At 68.0% G+C, this 22,199-nt stretch overlaps 2 protein-coding genes across 13 annotated transcripts; both read right to left on the bottom strand.

The window, feature by feature from the left end:
- Positions 1-1,495: 1,495 nt before the first annotated feature.
- On the bottom strand, positions 1,496-15,583 carry HR (HR lysine demethylase and nuclear receptor corepressor). 8 transcript variants are annotated; one of them, XM_074928722.1, is made up of 21 exons: positions 15,529-15,575; positions 14,708-14,842; positions 8,022-8,882; positions 7,425-7,505; positions 6,638-7,268; positions 6,003-6,195; positions 5,022-5,242; positions 4,800-4,949; positions 4,625-4,711; positions 4,422-4,528; positions 4,174-4,252; positions 3,853-4,019; positions 3,493-3,717; positions 3,229-3,400; positions 3,037-3,106; positions 2,770-2,891; positions 2,547-2,666; positions 2,324-2,463; positions 2,078-2,245; positions 1,848-1,967; positions 1,496-1,761 (listed from the first exon to the last, which is right to left on the bottom strand). In XM_074928722.1, exons 3-21 carry the CDS (start codon positions 8,829-8,831, stop codon positions 1,699-1,701), a joined length of 3,726 nt encoding a protein of 1,241 aa, XP_074784823.1. In that variant the 5' UTR covers positions 8,832-8,882; positions 14,708-14,842; positions 15,529-15,575; the 3' UTR covers positions 1,496-1,698. The 8 variants fall into 8 exon arrangements, 7 of the variants coding, with proteins under 7 accessions (XP_074784823.1, XP_074784816.1, XP_074784821.1 ...); XM_074928715.1 differs by having other exon boundaries at positions 6,638-7,505; XM_074928720.1 differs by having other exon boundaries at positions 3,853-4,016; positions 6,638-7,505.
- Positions 15,584-18,111: 2,528 nt separating this feature from the next.
- Positions 18,112-21,977, bottom strand: REEP4 (receptor accessory protein 4). 5 transcript variants are annotated; one of them, XM_074928408.1, is made up of 8 exons: positions 21,812-21,977; positions 20,806-20,878; positions 20,657-20,733; positions 20,451-20,571; positions 20,227-20,340; positions 19,091-19,257; positions 18,849-19,005; positions 18,112-18,768 (listed from the first exon to the last, which is right to left on the bottom strand). In XM_074928408.1, exons 1-8 carry the CDS (start codon positions 21,841-21,843, stop codon positions 18,703-18,705), a joined length of 807 nt encoding a protein of 268 aa, XP_074784509.1. In that variant the 5' UTR covers positions 21,844-21,977; the 3' UTR covers positions 18,112-18,702. The 5 variants fall into 5 exon arrangements, 4 of the variants coding, with proteins under 4 accessions (XP_074784509.1, XP_074784510.1, XP_074784511.1 ...); XM_074928409.1 differs by having other exon boundaries at positions 18,849-18,990; XM_074928410.1 differs by lacking the exon at positions 21,812-21,977 and adding an exon at positions 21,320-21,761 and having other exon boundaries at positions 18,849-19,015; positions 19,125-19,257.
- Between the last annotated feature and the right edge of the window lie 222 nt (positions 21,978-22,199).

Raw genomic sequence — 22,199 nt, 5'->3', positions numbered from 1 at the left:
ACTGGAGGAGGGAGGGGGGAAAGGGGCGGCCGGACTGGGGAACACTGGGCGGAATGGGGCGGCTGGACTGGGGAAGACTGGGCGGAATGGGGCGGCTGGACTGGGGGATGCCCGGGGTGGGGTAGGAAAAGGGTTGGGGGGGCGTCGGGCTGGCCCAAGGAGGGGATGCGGCAGGCTGGGGGGGCCAGGGCGTGCTGGACTGCAGGGCGCTATAGGGGAAGGGCTGGTCGGAGTATGGGGTGCACAGGGGGAAAGGGGGGGGGGGCGGCGGGGTGCAGGGGGGCGAGCTGGGCTGCAGGGTGCTACAGGGGAAGGGCGAGGCGGGGGTGCGGGGGGGGGGGCTGGCGGGCGGCGGGAGAAGGGGCTGAGGGGGTGCAGGGTGCGGCGGGGAAGGGCTGGGGGGGCTGCGGGGGGGCGGCGCTAGGGAGAGGGTCAGGGGGTGCAACGGGGAAGGATTTGGGGTGCAATAAGGGGAAGATTTGGGGGGCTGCGAAGTGCAGAAGGGAAGAGTTTGGGGGGCAGTAAGGGAGGGGTTTGAAGGGGGGGTCTGGGGGCAGTAAGGGAGGGGTCTGGGGTGCGGGGTGCAATGGAGAAGGGTTGGGGGGGGCTGAAGAGTGCAATGGGGAAGGCTTCGGGGTTTGGGGGGCGGTGAGGGAGGGTTGGGGGGTCCTCAGGGTGCACCTGGGGGTCGGGGAGAGCAGGAGCGCAGGGACGGGGCGCAGGGAAAGGGCGCAGGGCAGTTGCGCAGAAAAGGGGCGCAGAGAAGGGGCGCAGGGCAGCTGCGCAGGGAAGGGGCGCAGAGCGCCCGCAGCCCCCCCGCCGCCTCCCTCCGCGCATGCGCCGATGGACTCACCACGTCCCGGGGCTCGGCCGCGCAGCCCCCGCCCACCCCGCTCGCCGCCCATTGGCCACCCCGCGAGGCCATCGCGCTTCCCATTGGTTATCCCCACCGCCACTTCCCCGCCCTGCTGCAGGGCGGGGCTTATCCTTAAAGGCGCCGGGAGGTTAAAAGGCGGTGACGCAGGGAGCACTGCGCGGGCCGCGCTAATTGCGCGGTGCTAATTGCAGGCCCTTGGGGCGGTTGCTTTCCCGCGGCAGGGCAGGATGGAGCTGCACCTCGGGCCCCCAAAGCCTCTGAGCAGCGACTGGCCACGCCGTCCGGATGTTTGCCTGTTCTCTGCGAGGCGCTGAGACCGTCTCAAACTCATCTCACCGGTGGCTGAGGCCACCCCATGCCACCATGGTCCCTCCGGGCAGCAACCGGCCGTGCTGTCCAGATGTTTCCCAGTTCCCTGCGCGGCTGCCAGCGCAGAGACCGTGCCAAACTCATCTCAGCAGTGGCCCCAGCCCGTTGCCAAGCGCCGGCAGCGCCCCAGCCGCCATGGCCACCCCGCCAGACCCCCGCTTTCCCACCACACCCCATCCCCGGGTCACTGGGGCTCCCCTGATGGCGGGAGGGGGGCGATGCCGCACGGGAGGGAGACGCCGAGGCAGGTGCTGGTGGTGCCGGCGCCTCCGACACGCTGCAGATATTTTATTCCCCGTTCCTGTCCCGAGCGTCCCCCGGGGCGATGGCGGAGCAAAGCACCAAGCAAGAGGCGGCCGGCCCCGGCTCCCCGCAGCGTCGTGGCCGTGGCCGTGGCCGTGGCCGTGGCCGGCAGGGCCAAGCTTTGTTCGAGCATCCTCCTGCCTCCCGTCTCACTTGCAGCCCCGCAGGACTCCCACGGCCTCCCGCACAGCGGAGAAGATCACGCCGTCCAGCTGCAAGGGTGCGAAGAAGGGCGTCAGCGCCGCTCACCCCGCACCGGGACACCCCCACCAGAACCCCCAACCCGACACCCACCCACCTGGGCGTGGAGCTGGTGTGTGGCCCCGGGGAGGTGGGTGCTGTGGGTCCGGAGGCGGGCGGCGTTCTCCGGTGAGAGGAACCGCTGCTCCACGCTGATGGTACCAGTGAGGGTCTGCACCTGCCCGTGGCACGGCGGCGTCAAAATCAGGGGGCTCGGCCGTGCCTCAGTTTCCCCGGGAGGCTTTGGCAGAGCTGGCCGCAGGGGTTGGGGGTTACAGAGCTGCCTACCTGGTGGGGAGCCCCGGCGGGGACCAGCACCGCGTCCCCCAGGAACTGGAGGAGGGTCCAGCCGCTCACCCCGCACTCCTGGCGCAGCCGCCGCCGCAGCGAGAGGTCCAGGTAACGGTCGGGGGGCTCCGCCGCGGCGGCCCCCTCCTGCCCTTGGTCCTCACACGCCTGCAGAGGGGTGGGGGGTGAGCAGAGGCAGGATTTGGGGGGCTGGGGTTGTACTAGGGAGGGCGTGATGACACCCACTTTCTGCAAGAAATCCCGGATGCGGCCGGCGTCCTCGGCACGGAAGATGTGCCACAGGGCACCGGGCCGGCTGCCGGCATCCCAGAGCCGCTCCTTCAGCGGCGCGTCCACGCCGTCGGCTTCGGCTTGCAGGAGCAGGTCTGTGGGCAAAGGGGTGCTCGTGGCGGGGGGGCGCGGAGCAGGGAATTGGGGTGCGGTGACCCCCTCCACGCTCCCACCTTACCGTGCCGTGCCGCCGGCCGCTGGGGCAGCCACGCCGCGGCGTGAACCAGGACGCTGATGGAATCGGCTGCCTCCACCGTCAGGTTTTTGGTCCCAATGGTCCGGTCGTGGGGCTGCACGCCTGCAAGGGGGGGCGAGCATCCTCATGGGTTGGGGGGGGACGACATCCCAACTCACACACACACACACACACACACACACACACGCCCCGGGGCATCACTCACCGTAAGCCACGCAGACACGCGGGCGCAGCCAGCGCCGGCCCCGCAGGTAGGTAGCCAGGTTGAGGCGTCCGGCTGGCCCGCAGTACTCTGGCAGCGGCAAGCTGGTGCTCAGGTTGGTGGCCCTGTGGCACAGGCGTGGTGCTCAAGGCTGGGGCACCGGGTACCGGCACTGGCAGAGCCACCCTGGCTCTGCATCCCATCCCACACCGGGCTGCATCCCGTGGGAAACCCACCCCACATCCCGGTGACACTTTTGTTGTCACCTACCGGCACAGCTCCATGTCCCCAAAGCCACTTTCCAGCTTCAGCAGGTCCCCACCGCCCCGTTCCGGGGATGCTGCAGGATGGAACGTGGCATCACACACGGGGACGGAGGGATGCGCAGGCTGGGTTGCCTCTCCCTCTTTTAGACCCCCTCAGAATCCGACTTGAGACCCCACAAACTCGTTGCGTGCCCACCTGCGCTGGCGGCGAAGCCATCCCAAAATTCCCGGCTGCTCATCCTGACTCGGCCCGATGGTGCCCGCAGGTTCACCGCCTCCACCGCCCGCTCCCCCCCGGCCGGGCAGAAGGACTCCGGCCCCCACAGCCGCCCCTCCAGCCTCTTCTGAAGCCCTGAAACAAGGACGGGCTGCCGGGGCAGCCGGGGGCTCAGCTGAGGGGGGGGGGGGGGGGGGGGTTAGGGGGGGTCCCTGGGATATTGGAGGGGTGGGGAGGACTCACCTGGCCCCGCCGCCAGTGCTCCTGGAAGAGCTTGTAGTTGCTGGCGTGGTCGGGGTCGTGCAGCCAGAGCAGCCCGCTGGGTGCCAGGATGCAGTGGGAGGCGGGGGGGCTGGGGGGGTCGGGGGGGCTGGGGGGGCTCAGCTCGCCCCCCGCCTGCCTCTCCTGGATCTTCCTCTCCACCACGCGGGCGATGATGCTGTCCAGGATGCTGGTCAGGCGGTTGTCCTGGGGGGAAGGGTAGGGGGGACGCCCATCAGCCCACCCTGACCCCCCTCCCAGTCCTGCTGAGGGCTGGCGGGCAGCATGGGGGGTGGGGGGGGGTGGGGTGGGGGGTTGTGCCCTGCCCACCCCCGGACTCACGCTGGGCAAAGCGGGCGAAACGGGGGCGAAGGCCATGCGCACCCCGTCCTGCCCCAGGCACAGCTTGACGGCGGTGGAGGCCAGGAGGTCGCAGAGGGTGGAGGTCTGCACGGCCCCCCGGGGGGGCGGCTGCCCCGGCGATGGTGGCCCCCCCTCGGGGCTCTCTGCTTTAGGGGGAGAAAGGGGTCAGGGCTACTCACGCCCTCCTCTGCCTCTCGCCCCCCTCCCCACACACACACCCAGTAAGGGATGTGGGGGAGCATCCCTGACCCCCCCCGGAGCGGGGTGTCCCCGCAGCGGGGGGGTCACAGCCGGCCCTACCTTCCTTGACAGGCCGGGAGGTGTCAGATTGGCCACCGCTGCTGGGTGGGGGGGTAGCCACGGTGGCCCCCATCGGCTCCTGAAAAACCCATGCGGGCATGCGGGGTGGGGGGACACACCCCCCCATGTCCCCCCTCCCCAGGGCTTGTCCCCTACCCTGGCATCACACACAACCCCCCCGCAGACACTCTGTTGTAACGGTTGGGGTGTGCCTGCACCCCCCATTCCCTCCCTGCCCCCCCAAGTACCTGCCTGCTCCCCGGGGGTTCCGCAGCCCCCTCCCCGCAGGGACAATGCGACTCGATGCCGAACTTGACCCTGACCTCGTGCAGCAGCTTCCAGAGCTGGGTCAGGACTGGGGACAGATGATGGGGACAGATGATGGGGATGGGGGGGGGGGGGGTCACCCCCAGGCAGCAGGTGGGGAGGGGACACACACACACACACTCACCATGGGTGGGGACAAACTGTGTGGGGACAAGGGCGGTGACGGGGTGATCCTGCCCGGGGGAGCACTCAGGTGGCTGCGCCGGATCCTCTGCGTCAGAGAGGGGGGTGCGTTGGTCCCCGCGGGGGCTGACACCCCTTTTCACGCCCCCCCCTGTCCCCATCCCCTGTCCCCGTACCGCGGCCGTCAGCCTCCCGCCTGCTGCGGTGGCAGTCGGGGCACAGCTGGAAGCCACATCTGGCGCAGCTCCAGTGGGAGTTGAAGAAGCCGCGCCGGCAGGAGTCACACAGCTGGGGGGCTCCTTCCCCCCGGCGCCAGGCCGTCAGCCCTGCGGGAAACACAGCCCTCAGCCCCCCCCCTGCGCTCCCAACGCCACCCCACACCCCAGTCCCCCGCTTACCCTCGGGGGGTCCCGGCCACGTGTCCCTGTCCCTGCGGACGGCCTCGCAGAAGGGGTCCCCCAGGACCCCCAGTAAATATTTGGCCAGGCAGAGGCTGCTGCCCGCGCTCCTGCGGCCTCGCTCGGGGCCGGCCGCCTCCAGCCGCAGCATCTCCCCCTCCGCCTCCCCCAGGGTGCAGAAACCATCGACGCTCAGCTCCCCGCCGGCCCCCAGGGCAAACCTGCGGGGGGAGAGGGGACCGGAGGGGGTGCTCAGAAGTGGGGGGACTGGAGAGGACGCTCAGAAGCAGGGGGATGAAACAGGATGCTCTAAAGTGGGGTGACAGGAGAGGATGCTCTAAAGTGGGGTGACAGAGGATGCTCTAACGTGGGGTGATGGGAAAGGATGCTCAAAAGTGGGGGGATGAAACAGGGTGCTCAAAAATGGGGTGATGAGAAGAAGCTCAAAAGCAGGGTGATGGGAGAGGGTGCTCAAAACTGGGGTGACAGGAGAGGATGCTTGAAAGTGGGGTGATAGGAGAGAATTCTCAAAACTGGGGTGACAGGAGAGGATGCTCTAAAGTGGGGTGATAGGAGAGGATGCTCCCAAATGGGGTGGCAGGAGAGGATGCTCAAAAGTGGGGGGATGAAACAGGGTGCTCAAAAATGGGGTGATGAGAAGAAGCTCAAAAGCAGGGTGATGGGAGAGGGTGCTCAAAACTGGGGTGACAGGAGAGGATGCTTGAAAGTGGGGTGATGGGAGAGGGTACTTCAAAATGGGGTGATGGGGAGAGGAGGCTCGGTAGCGGGGTGACAGAGAAGATGCTCTAAGGCAGAGTGATGAATCAGGATGCTCAAAAGCGGGGTGAGGGGAGAGGATGCTCAAAAATGGGGTGACGGGAGAGGATTTTCTGAAGCGGGGTGATGAGAGGGGATGCTCAAAAGCGGGGTGAGGCTGTTCCATGCATCCCGCCATGCATGCCCCCCCCGCCCCGGGCTCACCTGCGGAAGTGCAGCAGTCTGCAGGTGCTCTCGGGGGGATCCCAGCCCTCCTCCTCCTCTTCCTCCTCCTCGTCCTCCCCCTCGGGGTCCCCCCCGGCCCGGGCAGCGCAGGCACAGCACCGCGGGATGCTGTCGGGCAGGGCGGTGCAGGCCACGCTCTGCAGGCACCACGGCCCGACGCGGCTCGGCGGGTCTGGGGGAGACGGGACGCGCTTTGGGGCAACCCTGGGTGGGGACACACCAGCCCGGGGGATGGGTGGCGGCGGGGGGACTGGGATGCCGCAGAAACTGGGCCAGAAAGTAGGGCTGGAAAATAGGGCTGGAGATCTGCAAGAGGTCAGGGCTGAGATTGCTGGCACGTCCCCGAGGAGGGCTCTGTGACTCAGCGATGGCGCTTGCCACCCCCCCACCCTGGACGTGCCACCCAAGGGCGCTGTGCTGCCCCAAAGGGGCATTTCTAGACACCCCCACCCTGGGAGATGCTTCCAGCCCCAGCTGTGCTGGGAAGAAAAAAAAAACCAACCCTGAGCACAGCGGGTTCCCCAACCCTCCCTGAACGTTGGGAACCGGGAGGCGCAATTTCCCCAGGGGATGGGGGTGCTGCCACCGCCCTCCCCCCGGCCCCGCCGCCTTACCTCCTCCTCCCAGGTCCATCCTCCCCTCCTCTGAGTCCCCTCCGCGCTCCGTGCTGTCACCCGGCCACGCTGTAGCCACGTGCTTGGTGGCCTTTGCTCCCCGTTTGGCCGCCCCGGCGTCCTCGGTGGCAGCACGGGGGCCGTCGGTGGGGCCGTGGGGGCGTTTAGCCGAGCGCTTGCCCTCGCCGGCCAGCTCGGTGCCACCGTCCCGCCGCGGGGCCTTGCAGGGCGGCAGCGACTGCTCCGAGTGCCGCGTCAGCCACGTCTTCTTCAGCTTGGTGTGGTTGCTGGGTGGGCACGGAAAACGGCTCCCCGAGATGCCCAGGGTGGGCTCGAAGGGGCCGAGCACCCCGTAGCCCATTGCTGGGCACCCATCACAGCCCGGCGCTGTGCAGAGGCAAGCAGGGGGCGGCTCTGGCTTGGCAAGGGCCGGCGGGTAGTGCCCATCTGTGAGTGGAGGCGATGGGTCGGGGTCCCCTGATCCCGGTGACAAGCCAGGCTGGAGGCTTTGGTAGCCTAGGCGCTCATCTTTGGGCTCGGAGGACCGGTCTGGCTCTGACTCCAGGGGGAAATCGGTGGCATGGGGTTGCGTGCCCACCCAGGGACCCCCGCAGCCCCCCGCCATGCCGGGCTGTGGGAGGAAGACGGTGTGGCTGGCGCTGGGGGGTGGTGTGCGGGGATGGGGAGCGGGCAGAGCCGAGCTGCCCCCCCCTCGGCCATCCCTCCACGGGGCTCCCGGCAGCTCCGGCACCGCCGGTTCCCCCTCGCCAGCTCTGTCCTGCCCCACCTGGCCCTTGCCCAGCAGCTGCGATGGTGCTTGGTCCTTGGCCGGGGGGTGGAAGCCGGGTTCTTTCTTGACAAAAAACTCCTGGAGGGGAGCAGAGGGCTGGTGTCACCCCAGATGTGGGCCCCCATCCCCACCTCCATCACCCAGACGGCTGGGAGCACCCCGCGGCCCTGCCTCAGTTTCCCCACCACCACCCTCCCAAGCTGGGCAGCTGCCCAGTGCTTTCCCGCCCCATCTGGCCAAGCCTGTGGGGCGCCCGTGTCACCCCCACCCGCGTGGGAAAGGAATGGGGAGCCGCAGCGGCGCGGGGTGCGACGGGCGCACCCACAGGCTCTGCCTCTCGCCGCCTCCGTGCCGCGGCCGCCGTGACTCAGCCCAGGGGGGTTTGCATCACGCTGTGGGGCCGCCTCGGGGACGAGAGAATCATCTTTTTTTGGGGTGAACCCGCTGCCAAGCTGCAGGAGCGAGCGGGGGGCTGCGTCCCACTCGTCAGGGCGGGGGCTACTGATGTATCCCCGCTCGGGAGCCAGGCTGGGGGAGCCAGAGCGGTGCCCCCGTCAGAGCCTGGCACTGGCATGGCCATCCGGGGTTTCCTACCTTGTTCCCTGAGCTGGAGCAATCGTTGAAGGGGCCCGGAGCCACCTTACACCTCGATGGGAGCCCCAAATAGAGGGGCTGGCCCCAGGCGGGCACGTAGGAGCCCAAGTGCCAGTCCCCGCCGCCAAAACGCCCGTCACCCATCGTCCCCGGCGCCTCCGTCCCACCGGTGCCAAACGGGGGGTCAGCCGGGGCTCCAGCGGGCATCAGCGAGGACAGGAGGAAGGGGCTGTGCTTGGCCTCCACGAGGAAGGGGCAGTGGTGGAAAGCCGGGGGGTCACCGGCTCCGTCCCCCGCAGTGCCGCGGGGCTTTCCGGAGCTGCCGGGGCACTGGGTGTCCAGCCCTGGGAAGGGCAGGGGGTAGCGGTGATATGCGTGGCTGTAGAGGGCCAAGGGGGCCAGCACGGCCTCAGCCCACCGTGGCCCCGCGTGCTCCTTGCAGGGCTCAGCCCAACCCGCCTTGGGTTGCCCGTTCCTGGGCGGCAGCAGCAGCGGGAGCTCGGCTCCGTCCTTGGGGTGGCACAGGGCGTCCCGCAGGCACGGTGAGGCTGGGGGGTAAGGACAGCCCAGGCGGCCACCGGCGAGCTCCTGGCCTGGTCCCAAACATCCCTCAGAGCCCCTCCAGGAACACCCCTTCTCGGTCCCGTAGCTCAGCTTGCCGGGCTCCGGATAGCCCGGGAGTCCCAGCTCGGCAGCGGCACTTTGGGGTAAAACCCCCCCGCTGCTCTCCACCCCCCGGGCGTCCGGCGTCGCCTCCTGGGTTCTCCTCCACCGCGCCGGGGTCTCCCCCATCCTCGCGTCGCTGGCCATGCTGCTCCGCCACTCATGTGGTGCTCAGCGCCGTCCCGGGCTGGCCGGACCCTGCGGGGTGGCAACGAGGGGAAACTGAGGCACAGGGATAGTTGCTGGGGTTGGGGTTGGGGGCTGCTTTCAACCCCCCAGCTCCCTCCTCCCATGCTAGATGGGAGACTCGCCGGCACGGCGAGGGGATCCCGAGCTCCTGTGCCCTGCGGGATCCACAGGGACCCACGATGCGGGGAGGGCACGTGGCTGGAGCGTGGGTCCCCCCCACGTCCCTCCCATCCCTCCTGCACCCAGCCCGGGGGGGGGCTGGCGGCCAGGACGCACCTCGCGCCCACCCGTCCCTCCGCACCCAGCCTGGCCCCGCGCCCGGCCGCTGGCACCCAGCGTGGGGAGGCCTTGCCCCGCGCAGGTATTTGCCTCCGGCCAGGGCTGGGCTGCGCTTCCCAGGAGGGTTTGCAGCGAGGGGGGGAGCTCCCAGCTCCCAGGGGCCCCTCCTGGTAGAAATGCCTGGGGGGATTTGTTGGATTAATGCTCCTCCAGGACCCAGGCCACACGCAGACGCGGGATACCGAGCCAGCCCTCGCAGCAGCCGGCCATGGCATCGCTTCCCGGCGGATAAATGCCACCCGCTGTCCCCCAGCCCGCCCTGTCCCAGGGTGACAGACGCGGGGTCCCTCCGCTCCGAGTCACTGCGGCAAAATCGCAGCCCTGGGTAGGACAGAGCCGCCACCATGGCCGGGCAGGCGGCTGCGACGGGGACAGGAGCGTGTGTCCCCAGAGCCGCCTGTCCCCACCGCGTCCCCTTAGTCCCTGTTCCCACGCTGCTGCCCAAGCCCCTGCTCGGGAGCACCCCGGGGCACCTTGCAGAGGACGCTCCCTCCCGCTGCCCCACCACACAGCACCCTCGGGGACCCCCAGCCGTCCCCCTGCCCTTCACCCCATCCAGAGCACAAGAAGCCGGTCCCGCAGCTCGCCGAGCACCCCCGAGCACATCCAGCTACCTGGAGGGTCCATGGGGGGACCCCGCCACCTCCCCTGCGGCACTGAGGACGAGCGGGTGTCTCCACCGGTGGCACCGGGTCCCGGAAAGGCGAAGCCAGGGGTGTGTGTGGGGGGTGGGTGGTGGGAGCACCTAAACCCACAGGCTGAAGGGATCCGGCTCCGGGATCTGGAGGAGGCAAAAAGCCGCCCGGGTGGCCCTGGGGACGTTCTTCTCCGAATGTTGGAGCTGGAGTTTGCGATCCATTGGCCTGGGGGGCTTCGTTCTCCTCCTGCCTATTGTCCTGTGAGCAGGGGGGGGGGGGGGTCGCGGTGTGCTGCGGGGGTGAGGGGCACCCAAGGGAGCGTCGGTGGCGGTGAGCAGGACCTTCCCCCCGGCTCTAGGCAGCCTTGAGCATCTTTGGGGTGAGCGACGGCAGGACGAGGCGACGGTGAGGGCTCAGCTCCCCGCCAGCGTGCAGCCTCCGCCGGCTCTCGCAGTGACTGGGCGGGCGAGAGGGCTGCTGACGCCCGGGAACCGGCACCGTGCCGGGGGGGTGCCACCCAGCCCCGGGGGCACCGGCGGCGGGTGCCAAGGCAGGCAGGTGTGCTCTGCCCCGCGCGAAGAAAGCGCCCTTTGTTCGGCGAGGCCCATGAAAGGTGCCGGCCGCCCGCTCCGGGTGAAACTGGAACGGGAGAAATGCCGGGATGGGCCAAACGCCCCAATCCCGGTGCCTGGGGGAGGTGGCGGCGGGGTGGGGGTGGGAGGCAGGCGGTGGCACAGCCTGGCACGGAGTTCACAACCCCTTCGGTTTTGCCCAAATGGTGAGGATTTGGCCTCAACGCACGCTGCCGCTGTGACGGTCCAAGGTCGCCCTGTCTCGCAGCTGAGCCTTGTCCCCCTGGCACCATCCCTCCCCCGGCTGCCTGGGATGAAGGCAGAGCTCCTCTGCCTCCCCTCCTGCCTGCAGGACGCACAGCAGCCGGGTGGGAAGGGCAGGGTGGGATCCAAGGGGTACTGAGGGGCTAACGCAGAGCATGAGGTACCTGGGGCCACTTAAATCCCCTCCCTGTAGCCCACCGGGCTCGCACACCCCCCCAGCCGTGCCCTGCAGCCCACCGGGCGAGAGCTGGGACCCATCCCCCTGCTGCCATCCCCCTAAGACACACCGACCCCAAACCCCCCAACTCCTGGGGGTGATGCTCCCACCAGGCGCACGGTTGCAGCGGCAGGTCAAAGAGGGTCCCCCAAGGCGGGTGCCCCATTTCTGAGCTCCCAGTGAGGGACTGGAGAGTTGGGGAGGGTGTGTGTGTGGGGGGGGAAGCTGGTGCCAGTAGCACTTATGTAACGTACGTGTGTCCCAGGGACACCCCGCGCACAGCTCGCACGCCTTACATAAACCACAGCCTCCCCCGGCACGGCTCGGCACGGCTGGGCCCCCGGGGGGCTGGCGGGGCTGGGGGGCTCGGGGGGGTGAAGCCAGGCCACGGCCCGCGTGAGCCGAGCAGCGTGATTAACATCAGACCTTCGTTACAGCTCAGCGGCTGCTGGTCTGGGCCCGCTGGGAGCCGGGAGCCACGGTTAACCCTCGCCGGCCGGGGCACGGTTGTGGCTCGGGGTGCTGGGTGCCCCCAGGGTCCCTTTGCAGTGCCGGTGGGCACCCGCTGGTCCCCACCCCACCTCCAACATGGGTGAAGGCGCAGCGGGATCCCCTTGAGCCCTTTTTGCAGCAGATGGGAGGGTTTTGGGGGGGGTGGAGGGGCCACGGCGCTCGGCTGCTGCTCGCTGCACCCACTGGGTGCCAGGGAACAGGGAGGGGACCCAGACAGGGCTCGGGGCGTGGGTGAGCCCGCGCCTTCCTGCGATGAGAAGGTGCTGAAAGAAAAACTCTCTTCCCGTTCCTTCCCGCCGCTCCCCGGGGATGACGGCTCAGCGGCAGGAGGCGGGGGGGAGCTGGCAGCCCGCACGGACCCCAGGGAGGATCAGCAGCACCCCGGCACGGCCGGGGGGGTCAGCGGATGCCCAGGGGGATCAGGACCCGGTGCCAAACCTCAAAGAGGGGCCATGAGCAGCCCTTGCTGGGGGAGGGCAAGGAGCAGGGACCTGGGAGTGGGGGCAGGGGGGAGATGCTGGAGGGACAGGAGGGAATTTCCCACCGTGCACTGGGGCAGCATCTCTGGGCGCTGCACCCTCCCCACACCCCGCTATCCCGGCTGCCCTCAGCTCCCGGCCATGGCGGGGCTGCTCCTCCCGTGCTGGGGAGCCCAAGGCCCTCGCGAAGCCTCCCCGGGGCCAGCGCGGCTCTCGCGGGGAAGCCACGCTGACGGCAAGCTCTTTTGGGGTTTGGCCACCATCCCGCCCCAGCCCCGGGAGCGGGCTCCGTGCCGGCCTCCCACGGCACAGCGGCTCCGGCCGGGGTCCCCCCACTCCCTGCCTGTCCCGGCACGACCCACGGAGGGTCCCCCAGGGCAATCTGGGGGGGGTCTGGGCTGGGCTTGAGTTTTGTCAGCTCAGGCTTTGCCAAGAAACCCACCCCCGGGGGCGGAGGGGGCTCTGCCTTGGTGGCTTGGCACGGCAGGCCCCAGAGCTCCAATCTTCTTGTTTTTTCCCTTAAATCAGAGGGAGTGCGAACACCCACGAGCCAAGCGCTGGCCAGAAAGACGCCGCGGGAGGCCGGAAACACCCGAATTAGAAACCTTGGCATCCCTGCCCCGCTCGACGCCGGAGGATGGGGAGAGACACAGCGAGGACGAGGGGTGAAGGGACACTGTCCCCACGGTGTCCCCTGCGACCACGGTGGGGAGCGGGGGGGGACGCGTGGCTGTGTGGGGGGGGGTGCTCCTGGAATGCCGCAGCACTGGGGACAGGGGGTGGATGGGGGTCCCGGTGCAAAAGGCTCCCTGGTACCCCAAGAGCCCCTCTCTGGGCTGGGGCTCCGGCAGCGCAGGCAGGTGAGGACCCTGCCAGCCCTGCCCACATCCCCTGCCCCATGCGGGCACCTCAGGGAAGGGCTCCACAGCCCCCAGACCCATCAGCCACCCCCGGCTGGGAAAACAGCCTGAAATCAGCTTTTTCCTCATGCAAAAAGGACTCAACATACCCCTCTGTGGTTTGCTCAGAGCCCCCTCCAGCTCTCTCTGCATCCATCCATCCATCCATCCATCCATCCATCCATCCATCCATCCCGTCCTCCTCCTCCTCGCAGCCCCAGCACCCAGCCCGGCACACACCTACCTGCCTCCACTGTGGTGCAGGTGAGGAAGATGACGGCGCAGGCAGAGGAAGGCAGCCCCGTTCCCTCCCCCTCCGCCACTACCACCCTTCCTCCTTGCCCAGCACTGGGTGTGATGGCCGCAAGAGCTTTTGCTAATCTGCACCCGGTGCTTAAAGAAAAAAAAAAAAAAAAAAAAAAAGAAAAATAAAAAAACCAACAAGGCAAAAAAAAAAAAAAACACGTCAAACCTTCAGGAGTCTGGAGGCTGCGGCGGAGCGGAGGGCACGGGAGGACACTCACTCCCACACGAGCAGCTTTCTGGGAATTAGGGCCACAGCCCAACTGCTCTGGCAGCCTGCGCTCCCCTCCGGCCCTGGCTGCCGGGACGGCGGGGTCTGGGCAGCCGCTACGGCCCCGCCGCCGCGGGCTCGGCCGCTGGGCCCGGCCCTAATCTCCCGCTTTCCCTTCGGGGAGGTGAGTAAGCATCGCTAATCCCGCTCGCTTCGCTGCTGGGGGAGAGATGAGCCGCTTCTCCCGGGGTTGCACCCCGATACCCCCTGCCCTTCCTAACCCCGCGCCAAGAGAGGGAGGGGGGGGGCAGCACCCCGGCACCCCTTCCCCGGGGCAGCTCTTGGGTGCCGCACGCCCGGGATGGGGCGAGGGCAACTTGGCCCCGTTAGGTCCGTGGGGAGCGGGGGGGCTTGGCCAACCACCCCCCCCCCCCCGCCCCCCCAGTCCCTCCCAGGCCTTGGCCCCCCTGTGCACACAGCGGGGGGGGATGCTGGGGAGGAGGGACTGGACGCTCCCTTCCCTGCATCCCCATCCCAGGGGAGGACAAGGCAGGACGAGGTGTCCCAGTGCCCATCCTGTGCCACCCCCTCGGCTCCCCCCCACCCGCCCGGGACTCCTGTTTACCCAGCCCGGCGTCAGCAACCGCCTTCAAATACCTTGATGTAATTAAAAGCTCGTCCCTGGGGCCAAGGGCTTAGGACGGCAGCCAGGGACACGGGCAGCCCTCTGCCCCCCGCACGCTGGGCAGGCAGCTGCCTGCTGCCCGCTCGCCCGGGACCCCACAGCACCTACCTGGGAGCACTCAGGGTCTCCTGCCCTCAGCCCGGGCCCCAATTCTGCCCCCGGCCATGGCGATGGGCAAACTGGCACCGGGCAGGTGACGGGAAAAAGAGTCACAAACGACAGGCAGCTGCCTGCCTGCTCGCTGCCCGGCTCCTCCTGCAGTGCCTCAGTTTCCCTCGGTCCCCAGAGCCACTCCTCCCCGCTCCGAGCACGGTCCCCAAAGTCCCCGAGGCTGCGGTGTGGTGGCAGGGACGCGGGTCCAGCCCTGGCAGCGTCCTCGGTGCCAGCGCGGGCAGGGCCAGGCTGCGAGCGGGGCTGGCTGGGGACGGACGGGTCCTGGGGAGGGGAGGGGGGGCACAGGCAGCTCGGGGGGGGGGGGGGGGGGGGGGGTGAGTTATGCAGCATTCCTTCAGCTGTGTCCTCCCACGCTCCCATCACCTCGAACGCCCCTTCCCCGGCCCCTCCTGCCCCCGCGCTCCCCACCCACCATCCTCTTCCTCGCTGGCGGGGTGACAGCAGGTGTATGTTTGAGGACATAATTGGGAGAAGGGGGGGGGTGGAGGATGCAGGAAAGGTGCTGTGTCCCCCCACCAGCATGGGGGAGGAAGGTCTTACCTGGTGGCAACAGGGAGGGGGGTCTCAGCCCCTGCCTGGCCGAGCCCCCTGCCCAGGGGCAGCGCGCTGCCCGCAGCTCCGCATCCTGCCTCCTTGTGCCCTCTGCGGCGGGAGGCAGCTGAAAGCTCCCCGGGGCTGCCAGAAAAAAAAAGAGGCTGCATTTAAACAACAGACATAATTATGCTTTTGATACCGTCGGCTAAAAATACAGCTCTGTGCCGCGCGGGGAGCCATGTGTGCGCGGCCTCACATGGCTCCCGCCTGGAACGGCTGACTCAGGCGATGGGGACGGAGGGGGCCCGAGATGGGGAGGGGGGGCAGAGGGGACACCCCAGTGGGGACGAAGGGTTGGGGACACCCAAACCCCTGCTGTGGAGGGGTTGGCCTGGGGGAGAGTGCTGCTCCGCCAGGGACCCCCCCAAAATCATCCCCGGGGATGGCACCAGCATCTGCACACACACACCCCCCACCCCCAGAAGGGCGGTAGCCCCCAGGTTGGCTGTGGTGGGGTAAAACGAGCTGGGAAAGGGGCAGGGAGGGAGCTGGGGGGGGTGCAGGAGCGTGGCTGGGTCGCTCAGTGTCACCAGCATGGGCTTGGAGGGGGAGGTGTCAGGTGGTGCCTGGATGCCAAGGGGTGGGTGCAGTGGGAGACTGGGGATGGCACCCAAAGCCAACCTGGGGGGGGGTCTGACCAGCAGATCCCATTAATAACAGCCCCCATCACCCTACAAAACGGTTCTCTCCTGGGAGGGGAGCAGAGTCATCCTGGGGAGCAGGGCTGGGGCTGACACCCCCCCCCCCCCCCCCCCCTCAGCACCGACCTGTGCCAGGGCCAAGCACCGGCTCACGCTGTCTCCAGGCTGCTGCCCTCTGGGAACGGGCAGTGCCTGCCCCGCGGACACCAGCTGCGGGGGGGGGGTCAGATAATGCTCCTCTACAGCATCAGAGATGTCCCTGTCCTGCTGGGAGAGGGGACACCCCCGCGTCACCCGTCCCCCTGCCAGCTCAGGGGTGCAGGCAGGGGAGCCCCGGGAGGGGAGTGGGGGGAAGCCACTGACCCACGCTCCCGCTAATGCCTTCCCAGTGGGGAATCATATTTTGGGTTGAAAAGGACCTTTTAAAGGTCATCTAGTCCCACCCCCCTGCCCCGGGCAGGGCCACCTTCCACCAGCCCAGGTTGCCCCAAGCCCCGTCCAACCTGGCCTTGAACCCTTCCAGGGAGGGGGCAGCCACAGCTGCTCTGGGCAGCCTGTGCCAGGGCCTCACCCCCCTCACAGGGGAGAATTTCTGCCTTAGATCTGATCTAAATCTCCGCTCTGTCAGTTTAAACCCGTTACCCCTCGTCCTATCCTTCCCCCCTTGATCAGGAGTCCCCCCCCCCCCCTTCCTGCAGCCCCTTTCAGCCCTGGGGGGCCGCTCTAAGGTCTCCCCGGAGCCTTCTCTCCTCCAGCTGAACCCCCCAACTCTCCCAGCCTGTCCTCACAGGGGGGCTCCAGCCCCCCCAGCATCTCCGTGGCCTCCTCTGGCCCCGCTCCAGCAGGTCCGTGTCCTTCTGCTGTTGGTGCCCCCAGAGCTGGACCCACACTGCAGGGGGGGCTCAGAGAATGAAGCAGAGAGGGGGAATCCCCCCCCCTCGTCCTGTGCCCACCCTGCTCTGGGTGCAGCCCAGCACATCGGTGGCTTTCTGGACTTACAGGGCCACGAGCCCCCCGGTTTACATCACCCCCTGCAACCCCCATGCACCGCAGGGTGACGCTTCACCCCACTCCGGTGGGGCCAGACCCTGCCCCGGGGTGAGCTGGGGGGGGGGGGGAACTAACTGGGGCTCAGCCCCCCGTTGCCAGCACAAGCCTGGCACCCCTCCCCGGGGAGGACGGTGGCCACGGCCGGGCAAGCTCAGGTCAGCCACTGAATCGCTGGGCTGGGGCGCTGCCAGCTGAGGGAGATTACGGCTTTGCTGACTGCAGCCTGGCACAGACCCGCGAGCTGACGCAGCTGGGATCAGCGCTGGCACCGGAGGGGGCTGCCTCAGCCCCGGGACGGAGGGGGGGAACGGGCTGCACCACCCCGGGCAGCTTTTGTCCTCTCCTTGGGTTTCTTTCCCTGGGGAAATACGTCGGACGCTTGTCAAAGCAGGGCTCAGGTGCCAGGACACCCGGTTCCCTCCCCAGCTCTATTTTAGGTATCGCCGGTGCTTGTGCCTCAGTTTCCCCAAGCTGGGAAGCAAAGGGGTCCCCAGCGACCACCCATCCTGGGGACGGACGATGCTCAAGTTCCATCACAGCACCCCCCCAGCCAGCCCTGAGGCCGCAGTACCCCCCCATCCTGGAGGAACCCCAACGCCAGTCCTGGGGGCAGGCAGCCCTGGGCCGTATCCTTGGAGGAACTACAGTCCCTAAGCGGCTTTTGGGGGATTACAGGCAGCCCCCCGGCCCTCGCGCTGTCCCCACCCAGCCTTCCTTCCCCGCTGCTTTAAGTAATCGTCTCTGAGACAGTTTTACACGGCTAATCCACCCACCTCCACCTAATCTGTTCCGACACCGCTGCCTGGCCCTGCGCTGGGAGGGGGCTGCCTCTCCTGAGGGGGGGCTGCAGGTAGGGGCAGACGCTCTCCCTGCCCTGGGAAGACCCCCCCCAAAGGCAGAAAGCAGCCAGGAGACTAAAAATAAAGCTGGCCTGAGGGCAGGAAGGATTGGGAGCAAAGGGATTGATGCCAGAGAGCAGGGCACCAGGGGACAGGAGGGCTGGGGGGGGGGGCAGGCAGACGGGCAGGAGAGGCAGCATGAGCAGTATTGTCACCTTGTGCCACCCTGCCTGAGGCTTGGTGCCCCATGTCCTCCACCCAGGCAGGGGACACAGCGTCTGGGGAAGGAGTAAAGGGAGCGGAGACCACCCCCTACCCCCCCCCCCCCCCAAGGTGAGATTGGGGTGAAGGCAACTGCCCATGGCCGGGGCGTCAGGACACGGCAGGGCTGGTGGCCAGGCCGGGAAAATCCGTCCGCAGCCCTGGCCGTGTGCCAGGGACCCGGGTGTCCCCAGCGGGGCCACGGCCGCTGCTGCCACGCCGTGGGGGACACGGCTACTGCATGGAGGGGCTGAGATGCACCCCTGCACCCACCTCCACGCACCCTCAGTCCTGCTCTGCCCCATGGAGACCAAGCGCCCCTCCCTCTCACAGCCCCATGCACCTCTAAGGGGTCCCACACAGCCCCACGCAGCCCCAGAGGGTCCCACACAGGCCCAGGGGGTCCCAGAGTTGCACGCACACCCCAAGGGTCCCACAACAGCCCCACAGGAGACCCTGAGGGTCCCCCACAGCCCCATAACCCCCAGGGGATCCCCCACAGCCCCCCACCCAGAGGGAAGGGGACAGTGTTTAAACAAAAAGAGTCAACTCCCATATCTGAAAGTCTGAAATAACATTTATTTTTCCATGTATAAAAGCCTCTGTCTGGGAGGGGAGAATATTGAAAGCCGTGTGGTACCGGGCAGGGCATGGTCAGGCACCAGCACCCTGGTTTCAAGTATGGGGGTGTCAGTTTGTAGCTGGGGGGGGGCCCCCTGGCTAGGGAATGTGTCTTTGGCTTCAGAGGACAGATGGGACAAGGCATGTCCCTTCGCTGGCTCCAGGGCAGAGGGGAGGTGGGGAATAAGGCATCACGGCAGCAAGAGAGGAGGGGGGGACCCCAGCAGGGCCTGTAGTGTCCATGGGCTGAGAGAAGAAGGGGGGGGGGCATGGGGGAGGCGCCGGCACCAGCCCCCAGCTGGGGGGAGGGGTGGGAGGGGGCAGAGCTGGGGGGCGAGCTGGGGGGTGCACAGTGCAGCCGGGCAGGCGCAGAGGTCACAAAAGGTATTTACAGTGTAATATGGGGAGGGGGGGGGGAAGCCTCCTCCCCAGTTCCGGGGGGGTTGGACGAGCCCGTGGCTCGCTCCCTCCCGGTGCTGCAGCAGCAAATTCGTGTTCAGGCTCCTGGCAGAGGGTTTTCCCGGGGCCGTTAGCTGTCCTGATCCGGCGGAGCCACCTTCCTCCTGATCTGACTGCGCAGGAGCCGGGAAGAGCCCTGGGGAGGGCAAGGGATGGGTCAGCCCCCCCTCAACCCAGCCCCAGGCCACTGCAGCCCACCCCCTCCCACCACGGTACCTCTTTGCCCAGCGTCGTCTTCCTCACCCCGCGCAGGCTGCGGCTGCGGGAGAGGGGTTTGGGGTCCCGGGTGCTGCGGGGTGAAGGTTGGGGAGAGACCTGCGAGTCTGACCAGAGCGCCTCATCCTCATCCTCCGTCTCGCTCTCGTACTGCTGCCTGGCCGAGGCTGGGGACAGAGGGGCACACGATAGCTGCTGGCACGGCCCCCTCACGGGTCTCACTGGAGCCCCCTGCTCCTCACAGCGATCCCCCCCCCTGCCCCAGCCCCAGCTCACCCAGCAGCTGCCTGTGGCTCTCCTGCTCCTCCAGGTACAGGGGGTCCCGGTAGTGCACGGGGGTCTCGTCGGGGATCGAGCGCAGGTCGTGCATGCTGAAGCTGCGGAGCCGCCCGGCCAGAACGCCCTGGCTCTTTGGGACACACACACAGGATGGAATTGAGCCCCAAAGCACCACAGAATCAATTAGGTTGGAAAGGACCTTGAAGACCATCTAGTCCAACTGTTAACCTCGCACTGACCCTTCCCCGGGTCAACCCGACTCTTCAACCCCCCCAGGGATCCCGGGGACTCCCCCCTGCCCTGGGCAGCCCATCCCAACGCCCAACAGCCCCTTCTGCACAGAAATCCTTCCTCAGAGCCAGCCTGACCCTGCCCTGGGCAGCTTGAGGCCATTCCCTCGGGGCCTGGCGCTGGGGCCTTGGCTCCAGAGACTCATCCCCCCTCTCTGCCCCCTCCTGGCAGGGAGTTGCAGAGGGCCAGGAGGTCTCCCCTCAGCCTCCTCTTCTCCAGACTGAACCCCCCCAGTTCCCCCAGCCGCTCCCCAGCAGACCTGTGCTCCAGACCCTGCCCCAGCTCCGTTGCCCTTCTCTGGCCACGCTCGAGTCATTCAATGGCCTTTTTGGGGTGAGGGGCCCAACACTGAACCCACTCAGTGAGGGGCGGCCTCCCCAGTGCCGAGCCCAGGGCTCAGGTCCCTTCCCTGTCCCTGCTGGCCACTCCGGTGCTGACACAAGCCAGGATGCCATCGGCCTTCTTGGCCCCCTGGGCACACTGCTGGCTCCTGTCTAGCCAGCTGTCAATCACCCCCCCCAGGTCCCTCTCTGACTGGCAGCTCTCCAGCCACTCCTCCCCAGGCCTGTAGCCCTGCTGGGGGTTGTTGTGGCCCAAGGGCAGAACCCAGCATTTGCCCTCAGTGAAACTCCTCCAGTTGACCTCAGCCCATCGCTCCAGCCTGTAAACCCCCCCCCCCCAAAACCCAGGGGCAACACAAGCCCACCAGGCAGGGCTCAGCACCTGCATGGCCCAGGGGTGTCAGCTTCGTCCCGGGGATCCCTGAGCATCCTGAGGGAAGCGGAGTAGCCCAGCCCCTCGGCAGTACCTTGGTGGCCGCCTGGACAGCAGCCGTGGCCGCCAGGTTAAGGCCCCTCTTGCCAAAATGCACCATCGTCTCGTAGCTGCGTTCCTTGGCCCGGATGATGTACGTGTCAATCTCCTGCCAAAACAACCACAGGGAGCCCCGGTGCAGGGTCCCACTCTGAGCTGAGCCGCCCCTAGGGCACATCAGACCCCCTCCCGCCTCCCCAAAAGCCAAGCAGCCTTTACCTTCTCCTTGCGGGACAGCGTGGGGTGCACAAATTTTCGGTAGAGCAGGCTGGCCCCCCGCGTGTAGGGGGAGAGCAGCCAGAGGACAAACGCCGTCTTAATTTCATAGTAGAAAGGAAACCTGCAGGAGAGGGGGAGAAGATGGGGTCTCCAAGGCACGGGGAACCCCAAAAAACGCTACTCTGCTCCCCCCGTGGCAGCCTCACCAGGAGATGAGCAGGTCGGTGAAGGTCTCGGTGGCCATGAAGAGCGCGAAGACGATCCAGTACATCATCCATCGGACCTGCGGGGAGCGGGACAGCCCGTCAGCCCGCTGCTGCAGCCCGGGGAGGAGCCGCCCGAGCACCCTACTCACGTATTCCCGGATGTTTTTGGACTTCACGGCCTTGTAGGAAGCGTAGGCAGGGTAGAGCATCCCGAAAAGCAGCCTGTAAGGAAGAGGGGGGGTAAGGCAAGCGGGCCACCCCGCGCAGAGCAGCAGCAGCAGGGAGGAGAGGAGCTGCCGGCCCCAGCGCCGCAGCTTGGCCTTGAGCTCTTCCAGCATCGTGAAGGCTCCGGAGCTGCTGGGAAAATGCTCAACCGGGAGCACAAAACCCAACCGGGAGCACAAAACCCAACCGGGAGCACAAAACCCAACCGGGAGCACAAAACCCAACCGGGAGCACGACGTCGCTCCCACAAACTCGCCCACCTGCGCGGGGACCGGCCCGACCCGTCGAGGCGGTGGCAGGAGGCGCAGGCGCGGTGCCACGGAGGTGACAACCCTCCCGAGACGGGGTGACAGCCCCCCCAACTAGGGTGACAGCCCCCCCCACCCCACCCCCAGAGTCCGGCCACAGCGATGCTCGGTGCCAGCCCCACAGACTCACCTGGTAGCCCGGTGACTCGGCCGCTGCCCGCCCCGGCTGCGGGGTACAGGCAGGGAAACCTCCTGCCTGCAGCGTGGCTTCGCGCCTGCCCGCAGCCGGGCTCCCCCCGACCTGGGGATGGGGCCCTGGGGGCGCCCCACAACCCGCAGCGGCGGGGCCTGCCTCTCCCCACGAGGGACTTGGCCACCGGCCACGCAGCCCCGCTAGCCACAGCGGGGCAGCCAGGGGAGCGAGCGGGGCTACAGGGGGGGGGTCAGTGCGGGCACAGGGACCCTCCGGGCGCTGCAGGGACCCGTCGCCACTCTCACCCCCCACCCCCACCTCGGGGGGCCTCGGGGACCACGACACTAGCCCAACTCCGAATGGGGGGGACACCTCCAGTTGCCCCCATACAAGCGCATCCCCCCAGCAGCCCCTCGCCCAAATTCCCACCTGGGGCAGCTCCGCGAAGCCCCCCCCGCCCTGCAGCCCCCCCCCCCGGGCCCCACTCACACAATCGCCCGGCTGAGCATCCAGGACACCATGGTGCGGGCGGGCCCGCCGTGCCGGGCAGCCCCGGCCGGGGCGGGGGGTCCACGCCGTGCCCCCTCCCCGCCACCTCCCTGGGACCCCCCCAAAAACCTCCCGAGTCCCCCCCGACCCCCCCGCGGCGGCCGGAAGCGAATGAAACAACGTGAACGTTGCAACGGTCCCGCGCATGCGCCGTAACGGGCCCCACTGCCCCGCCGCGCTTAAACGAGCAACAATGGCGCTTAAAAGGGCAACGGCGGTACTTAAAAGGGCAACGCCGGTCCTTAAAAGACTATATCGGCCCTTAAAAAGGCCTCTTCCCACAAGCCCATGTTGGGCCCGTGTCTTTACGCTCCTGTCCACCAAAATA

The sequence above is a fragment of the Athene noctua genome, chromosome 28 (genome assembly GCF_965140245.1).
Source record: "Athene noctua chromosome 28, bAthNoc1.hap1.1, whole genome shotgun sequence".
NCBI classification, from domain to species: domain Eukaryota; kingdom Metazoa; phylum Chordata; class Aves; order Strigiformes; family Strigidae; genus Athene; species Athene noctua.
The sequence above is the reverse complement of the archived record's forward strand: the minus strand, read 5'-3'. Positions and strand labels throughout refer to the sequence as shown.

What these genes read in the sequence shown, in the direction of transcription:
- HR (XM_074928715.1), bottom strand. Translation starts at nt 8,831, where the DNA reads ATGGCCAGCGACGCGAGGATGGGGGAGACCCCGGCGCGGTGGAGGAGA. An exon ending in TTTCGCCCGCTTTGCCCAGC is followed by an intron (nt 3,718 to 3,852) that starts GTGAGTCCGGGG and finishes CCTTCCCCCCAG; the next exon opens with GACAACCGCCTGACCAGCAT. An exon ending in AGCACTGGCGGCGGGGCCAG is followed by an intron (nt 3,401 to 3,492) that starts GTGAGTCCTCCC and finishes CTGCCCCGGCAG; the next exon opens with CCCGTCCTTGTTTCAGGGCT.
- REEP4 (XM_074928407.1), bottom strand. Translation starts at nt 20,994, where the DNA reads ATGCTGGAAGAGCTCAAGGCCAAGCTGCGGCGCTGGGGCCGGCAGCTC. An exon ending in CGCTGTCCCGCAAGGAGAAG is followed by an intron (nt 20,341 to 20,450) that starts GTAAAGGCTGCT and finishes TTGTTTTGGCAG; the next exon opens with GAGATTGACACGTACATCAT. An exon ending in GAGCCACAGGCAGCTGCTGG is followed by an intron (nt 19,016 to 19,124) that starts GTGAGCTGGGGC and finishes CTCTGTCCCCAG; the next exon opens with CCTCGGCCAGGCAGCAGTAC.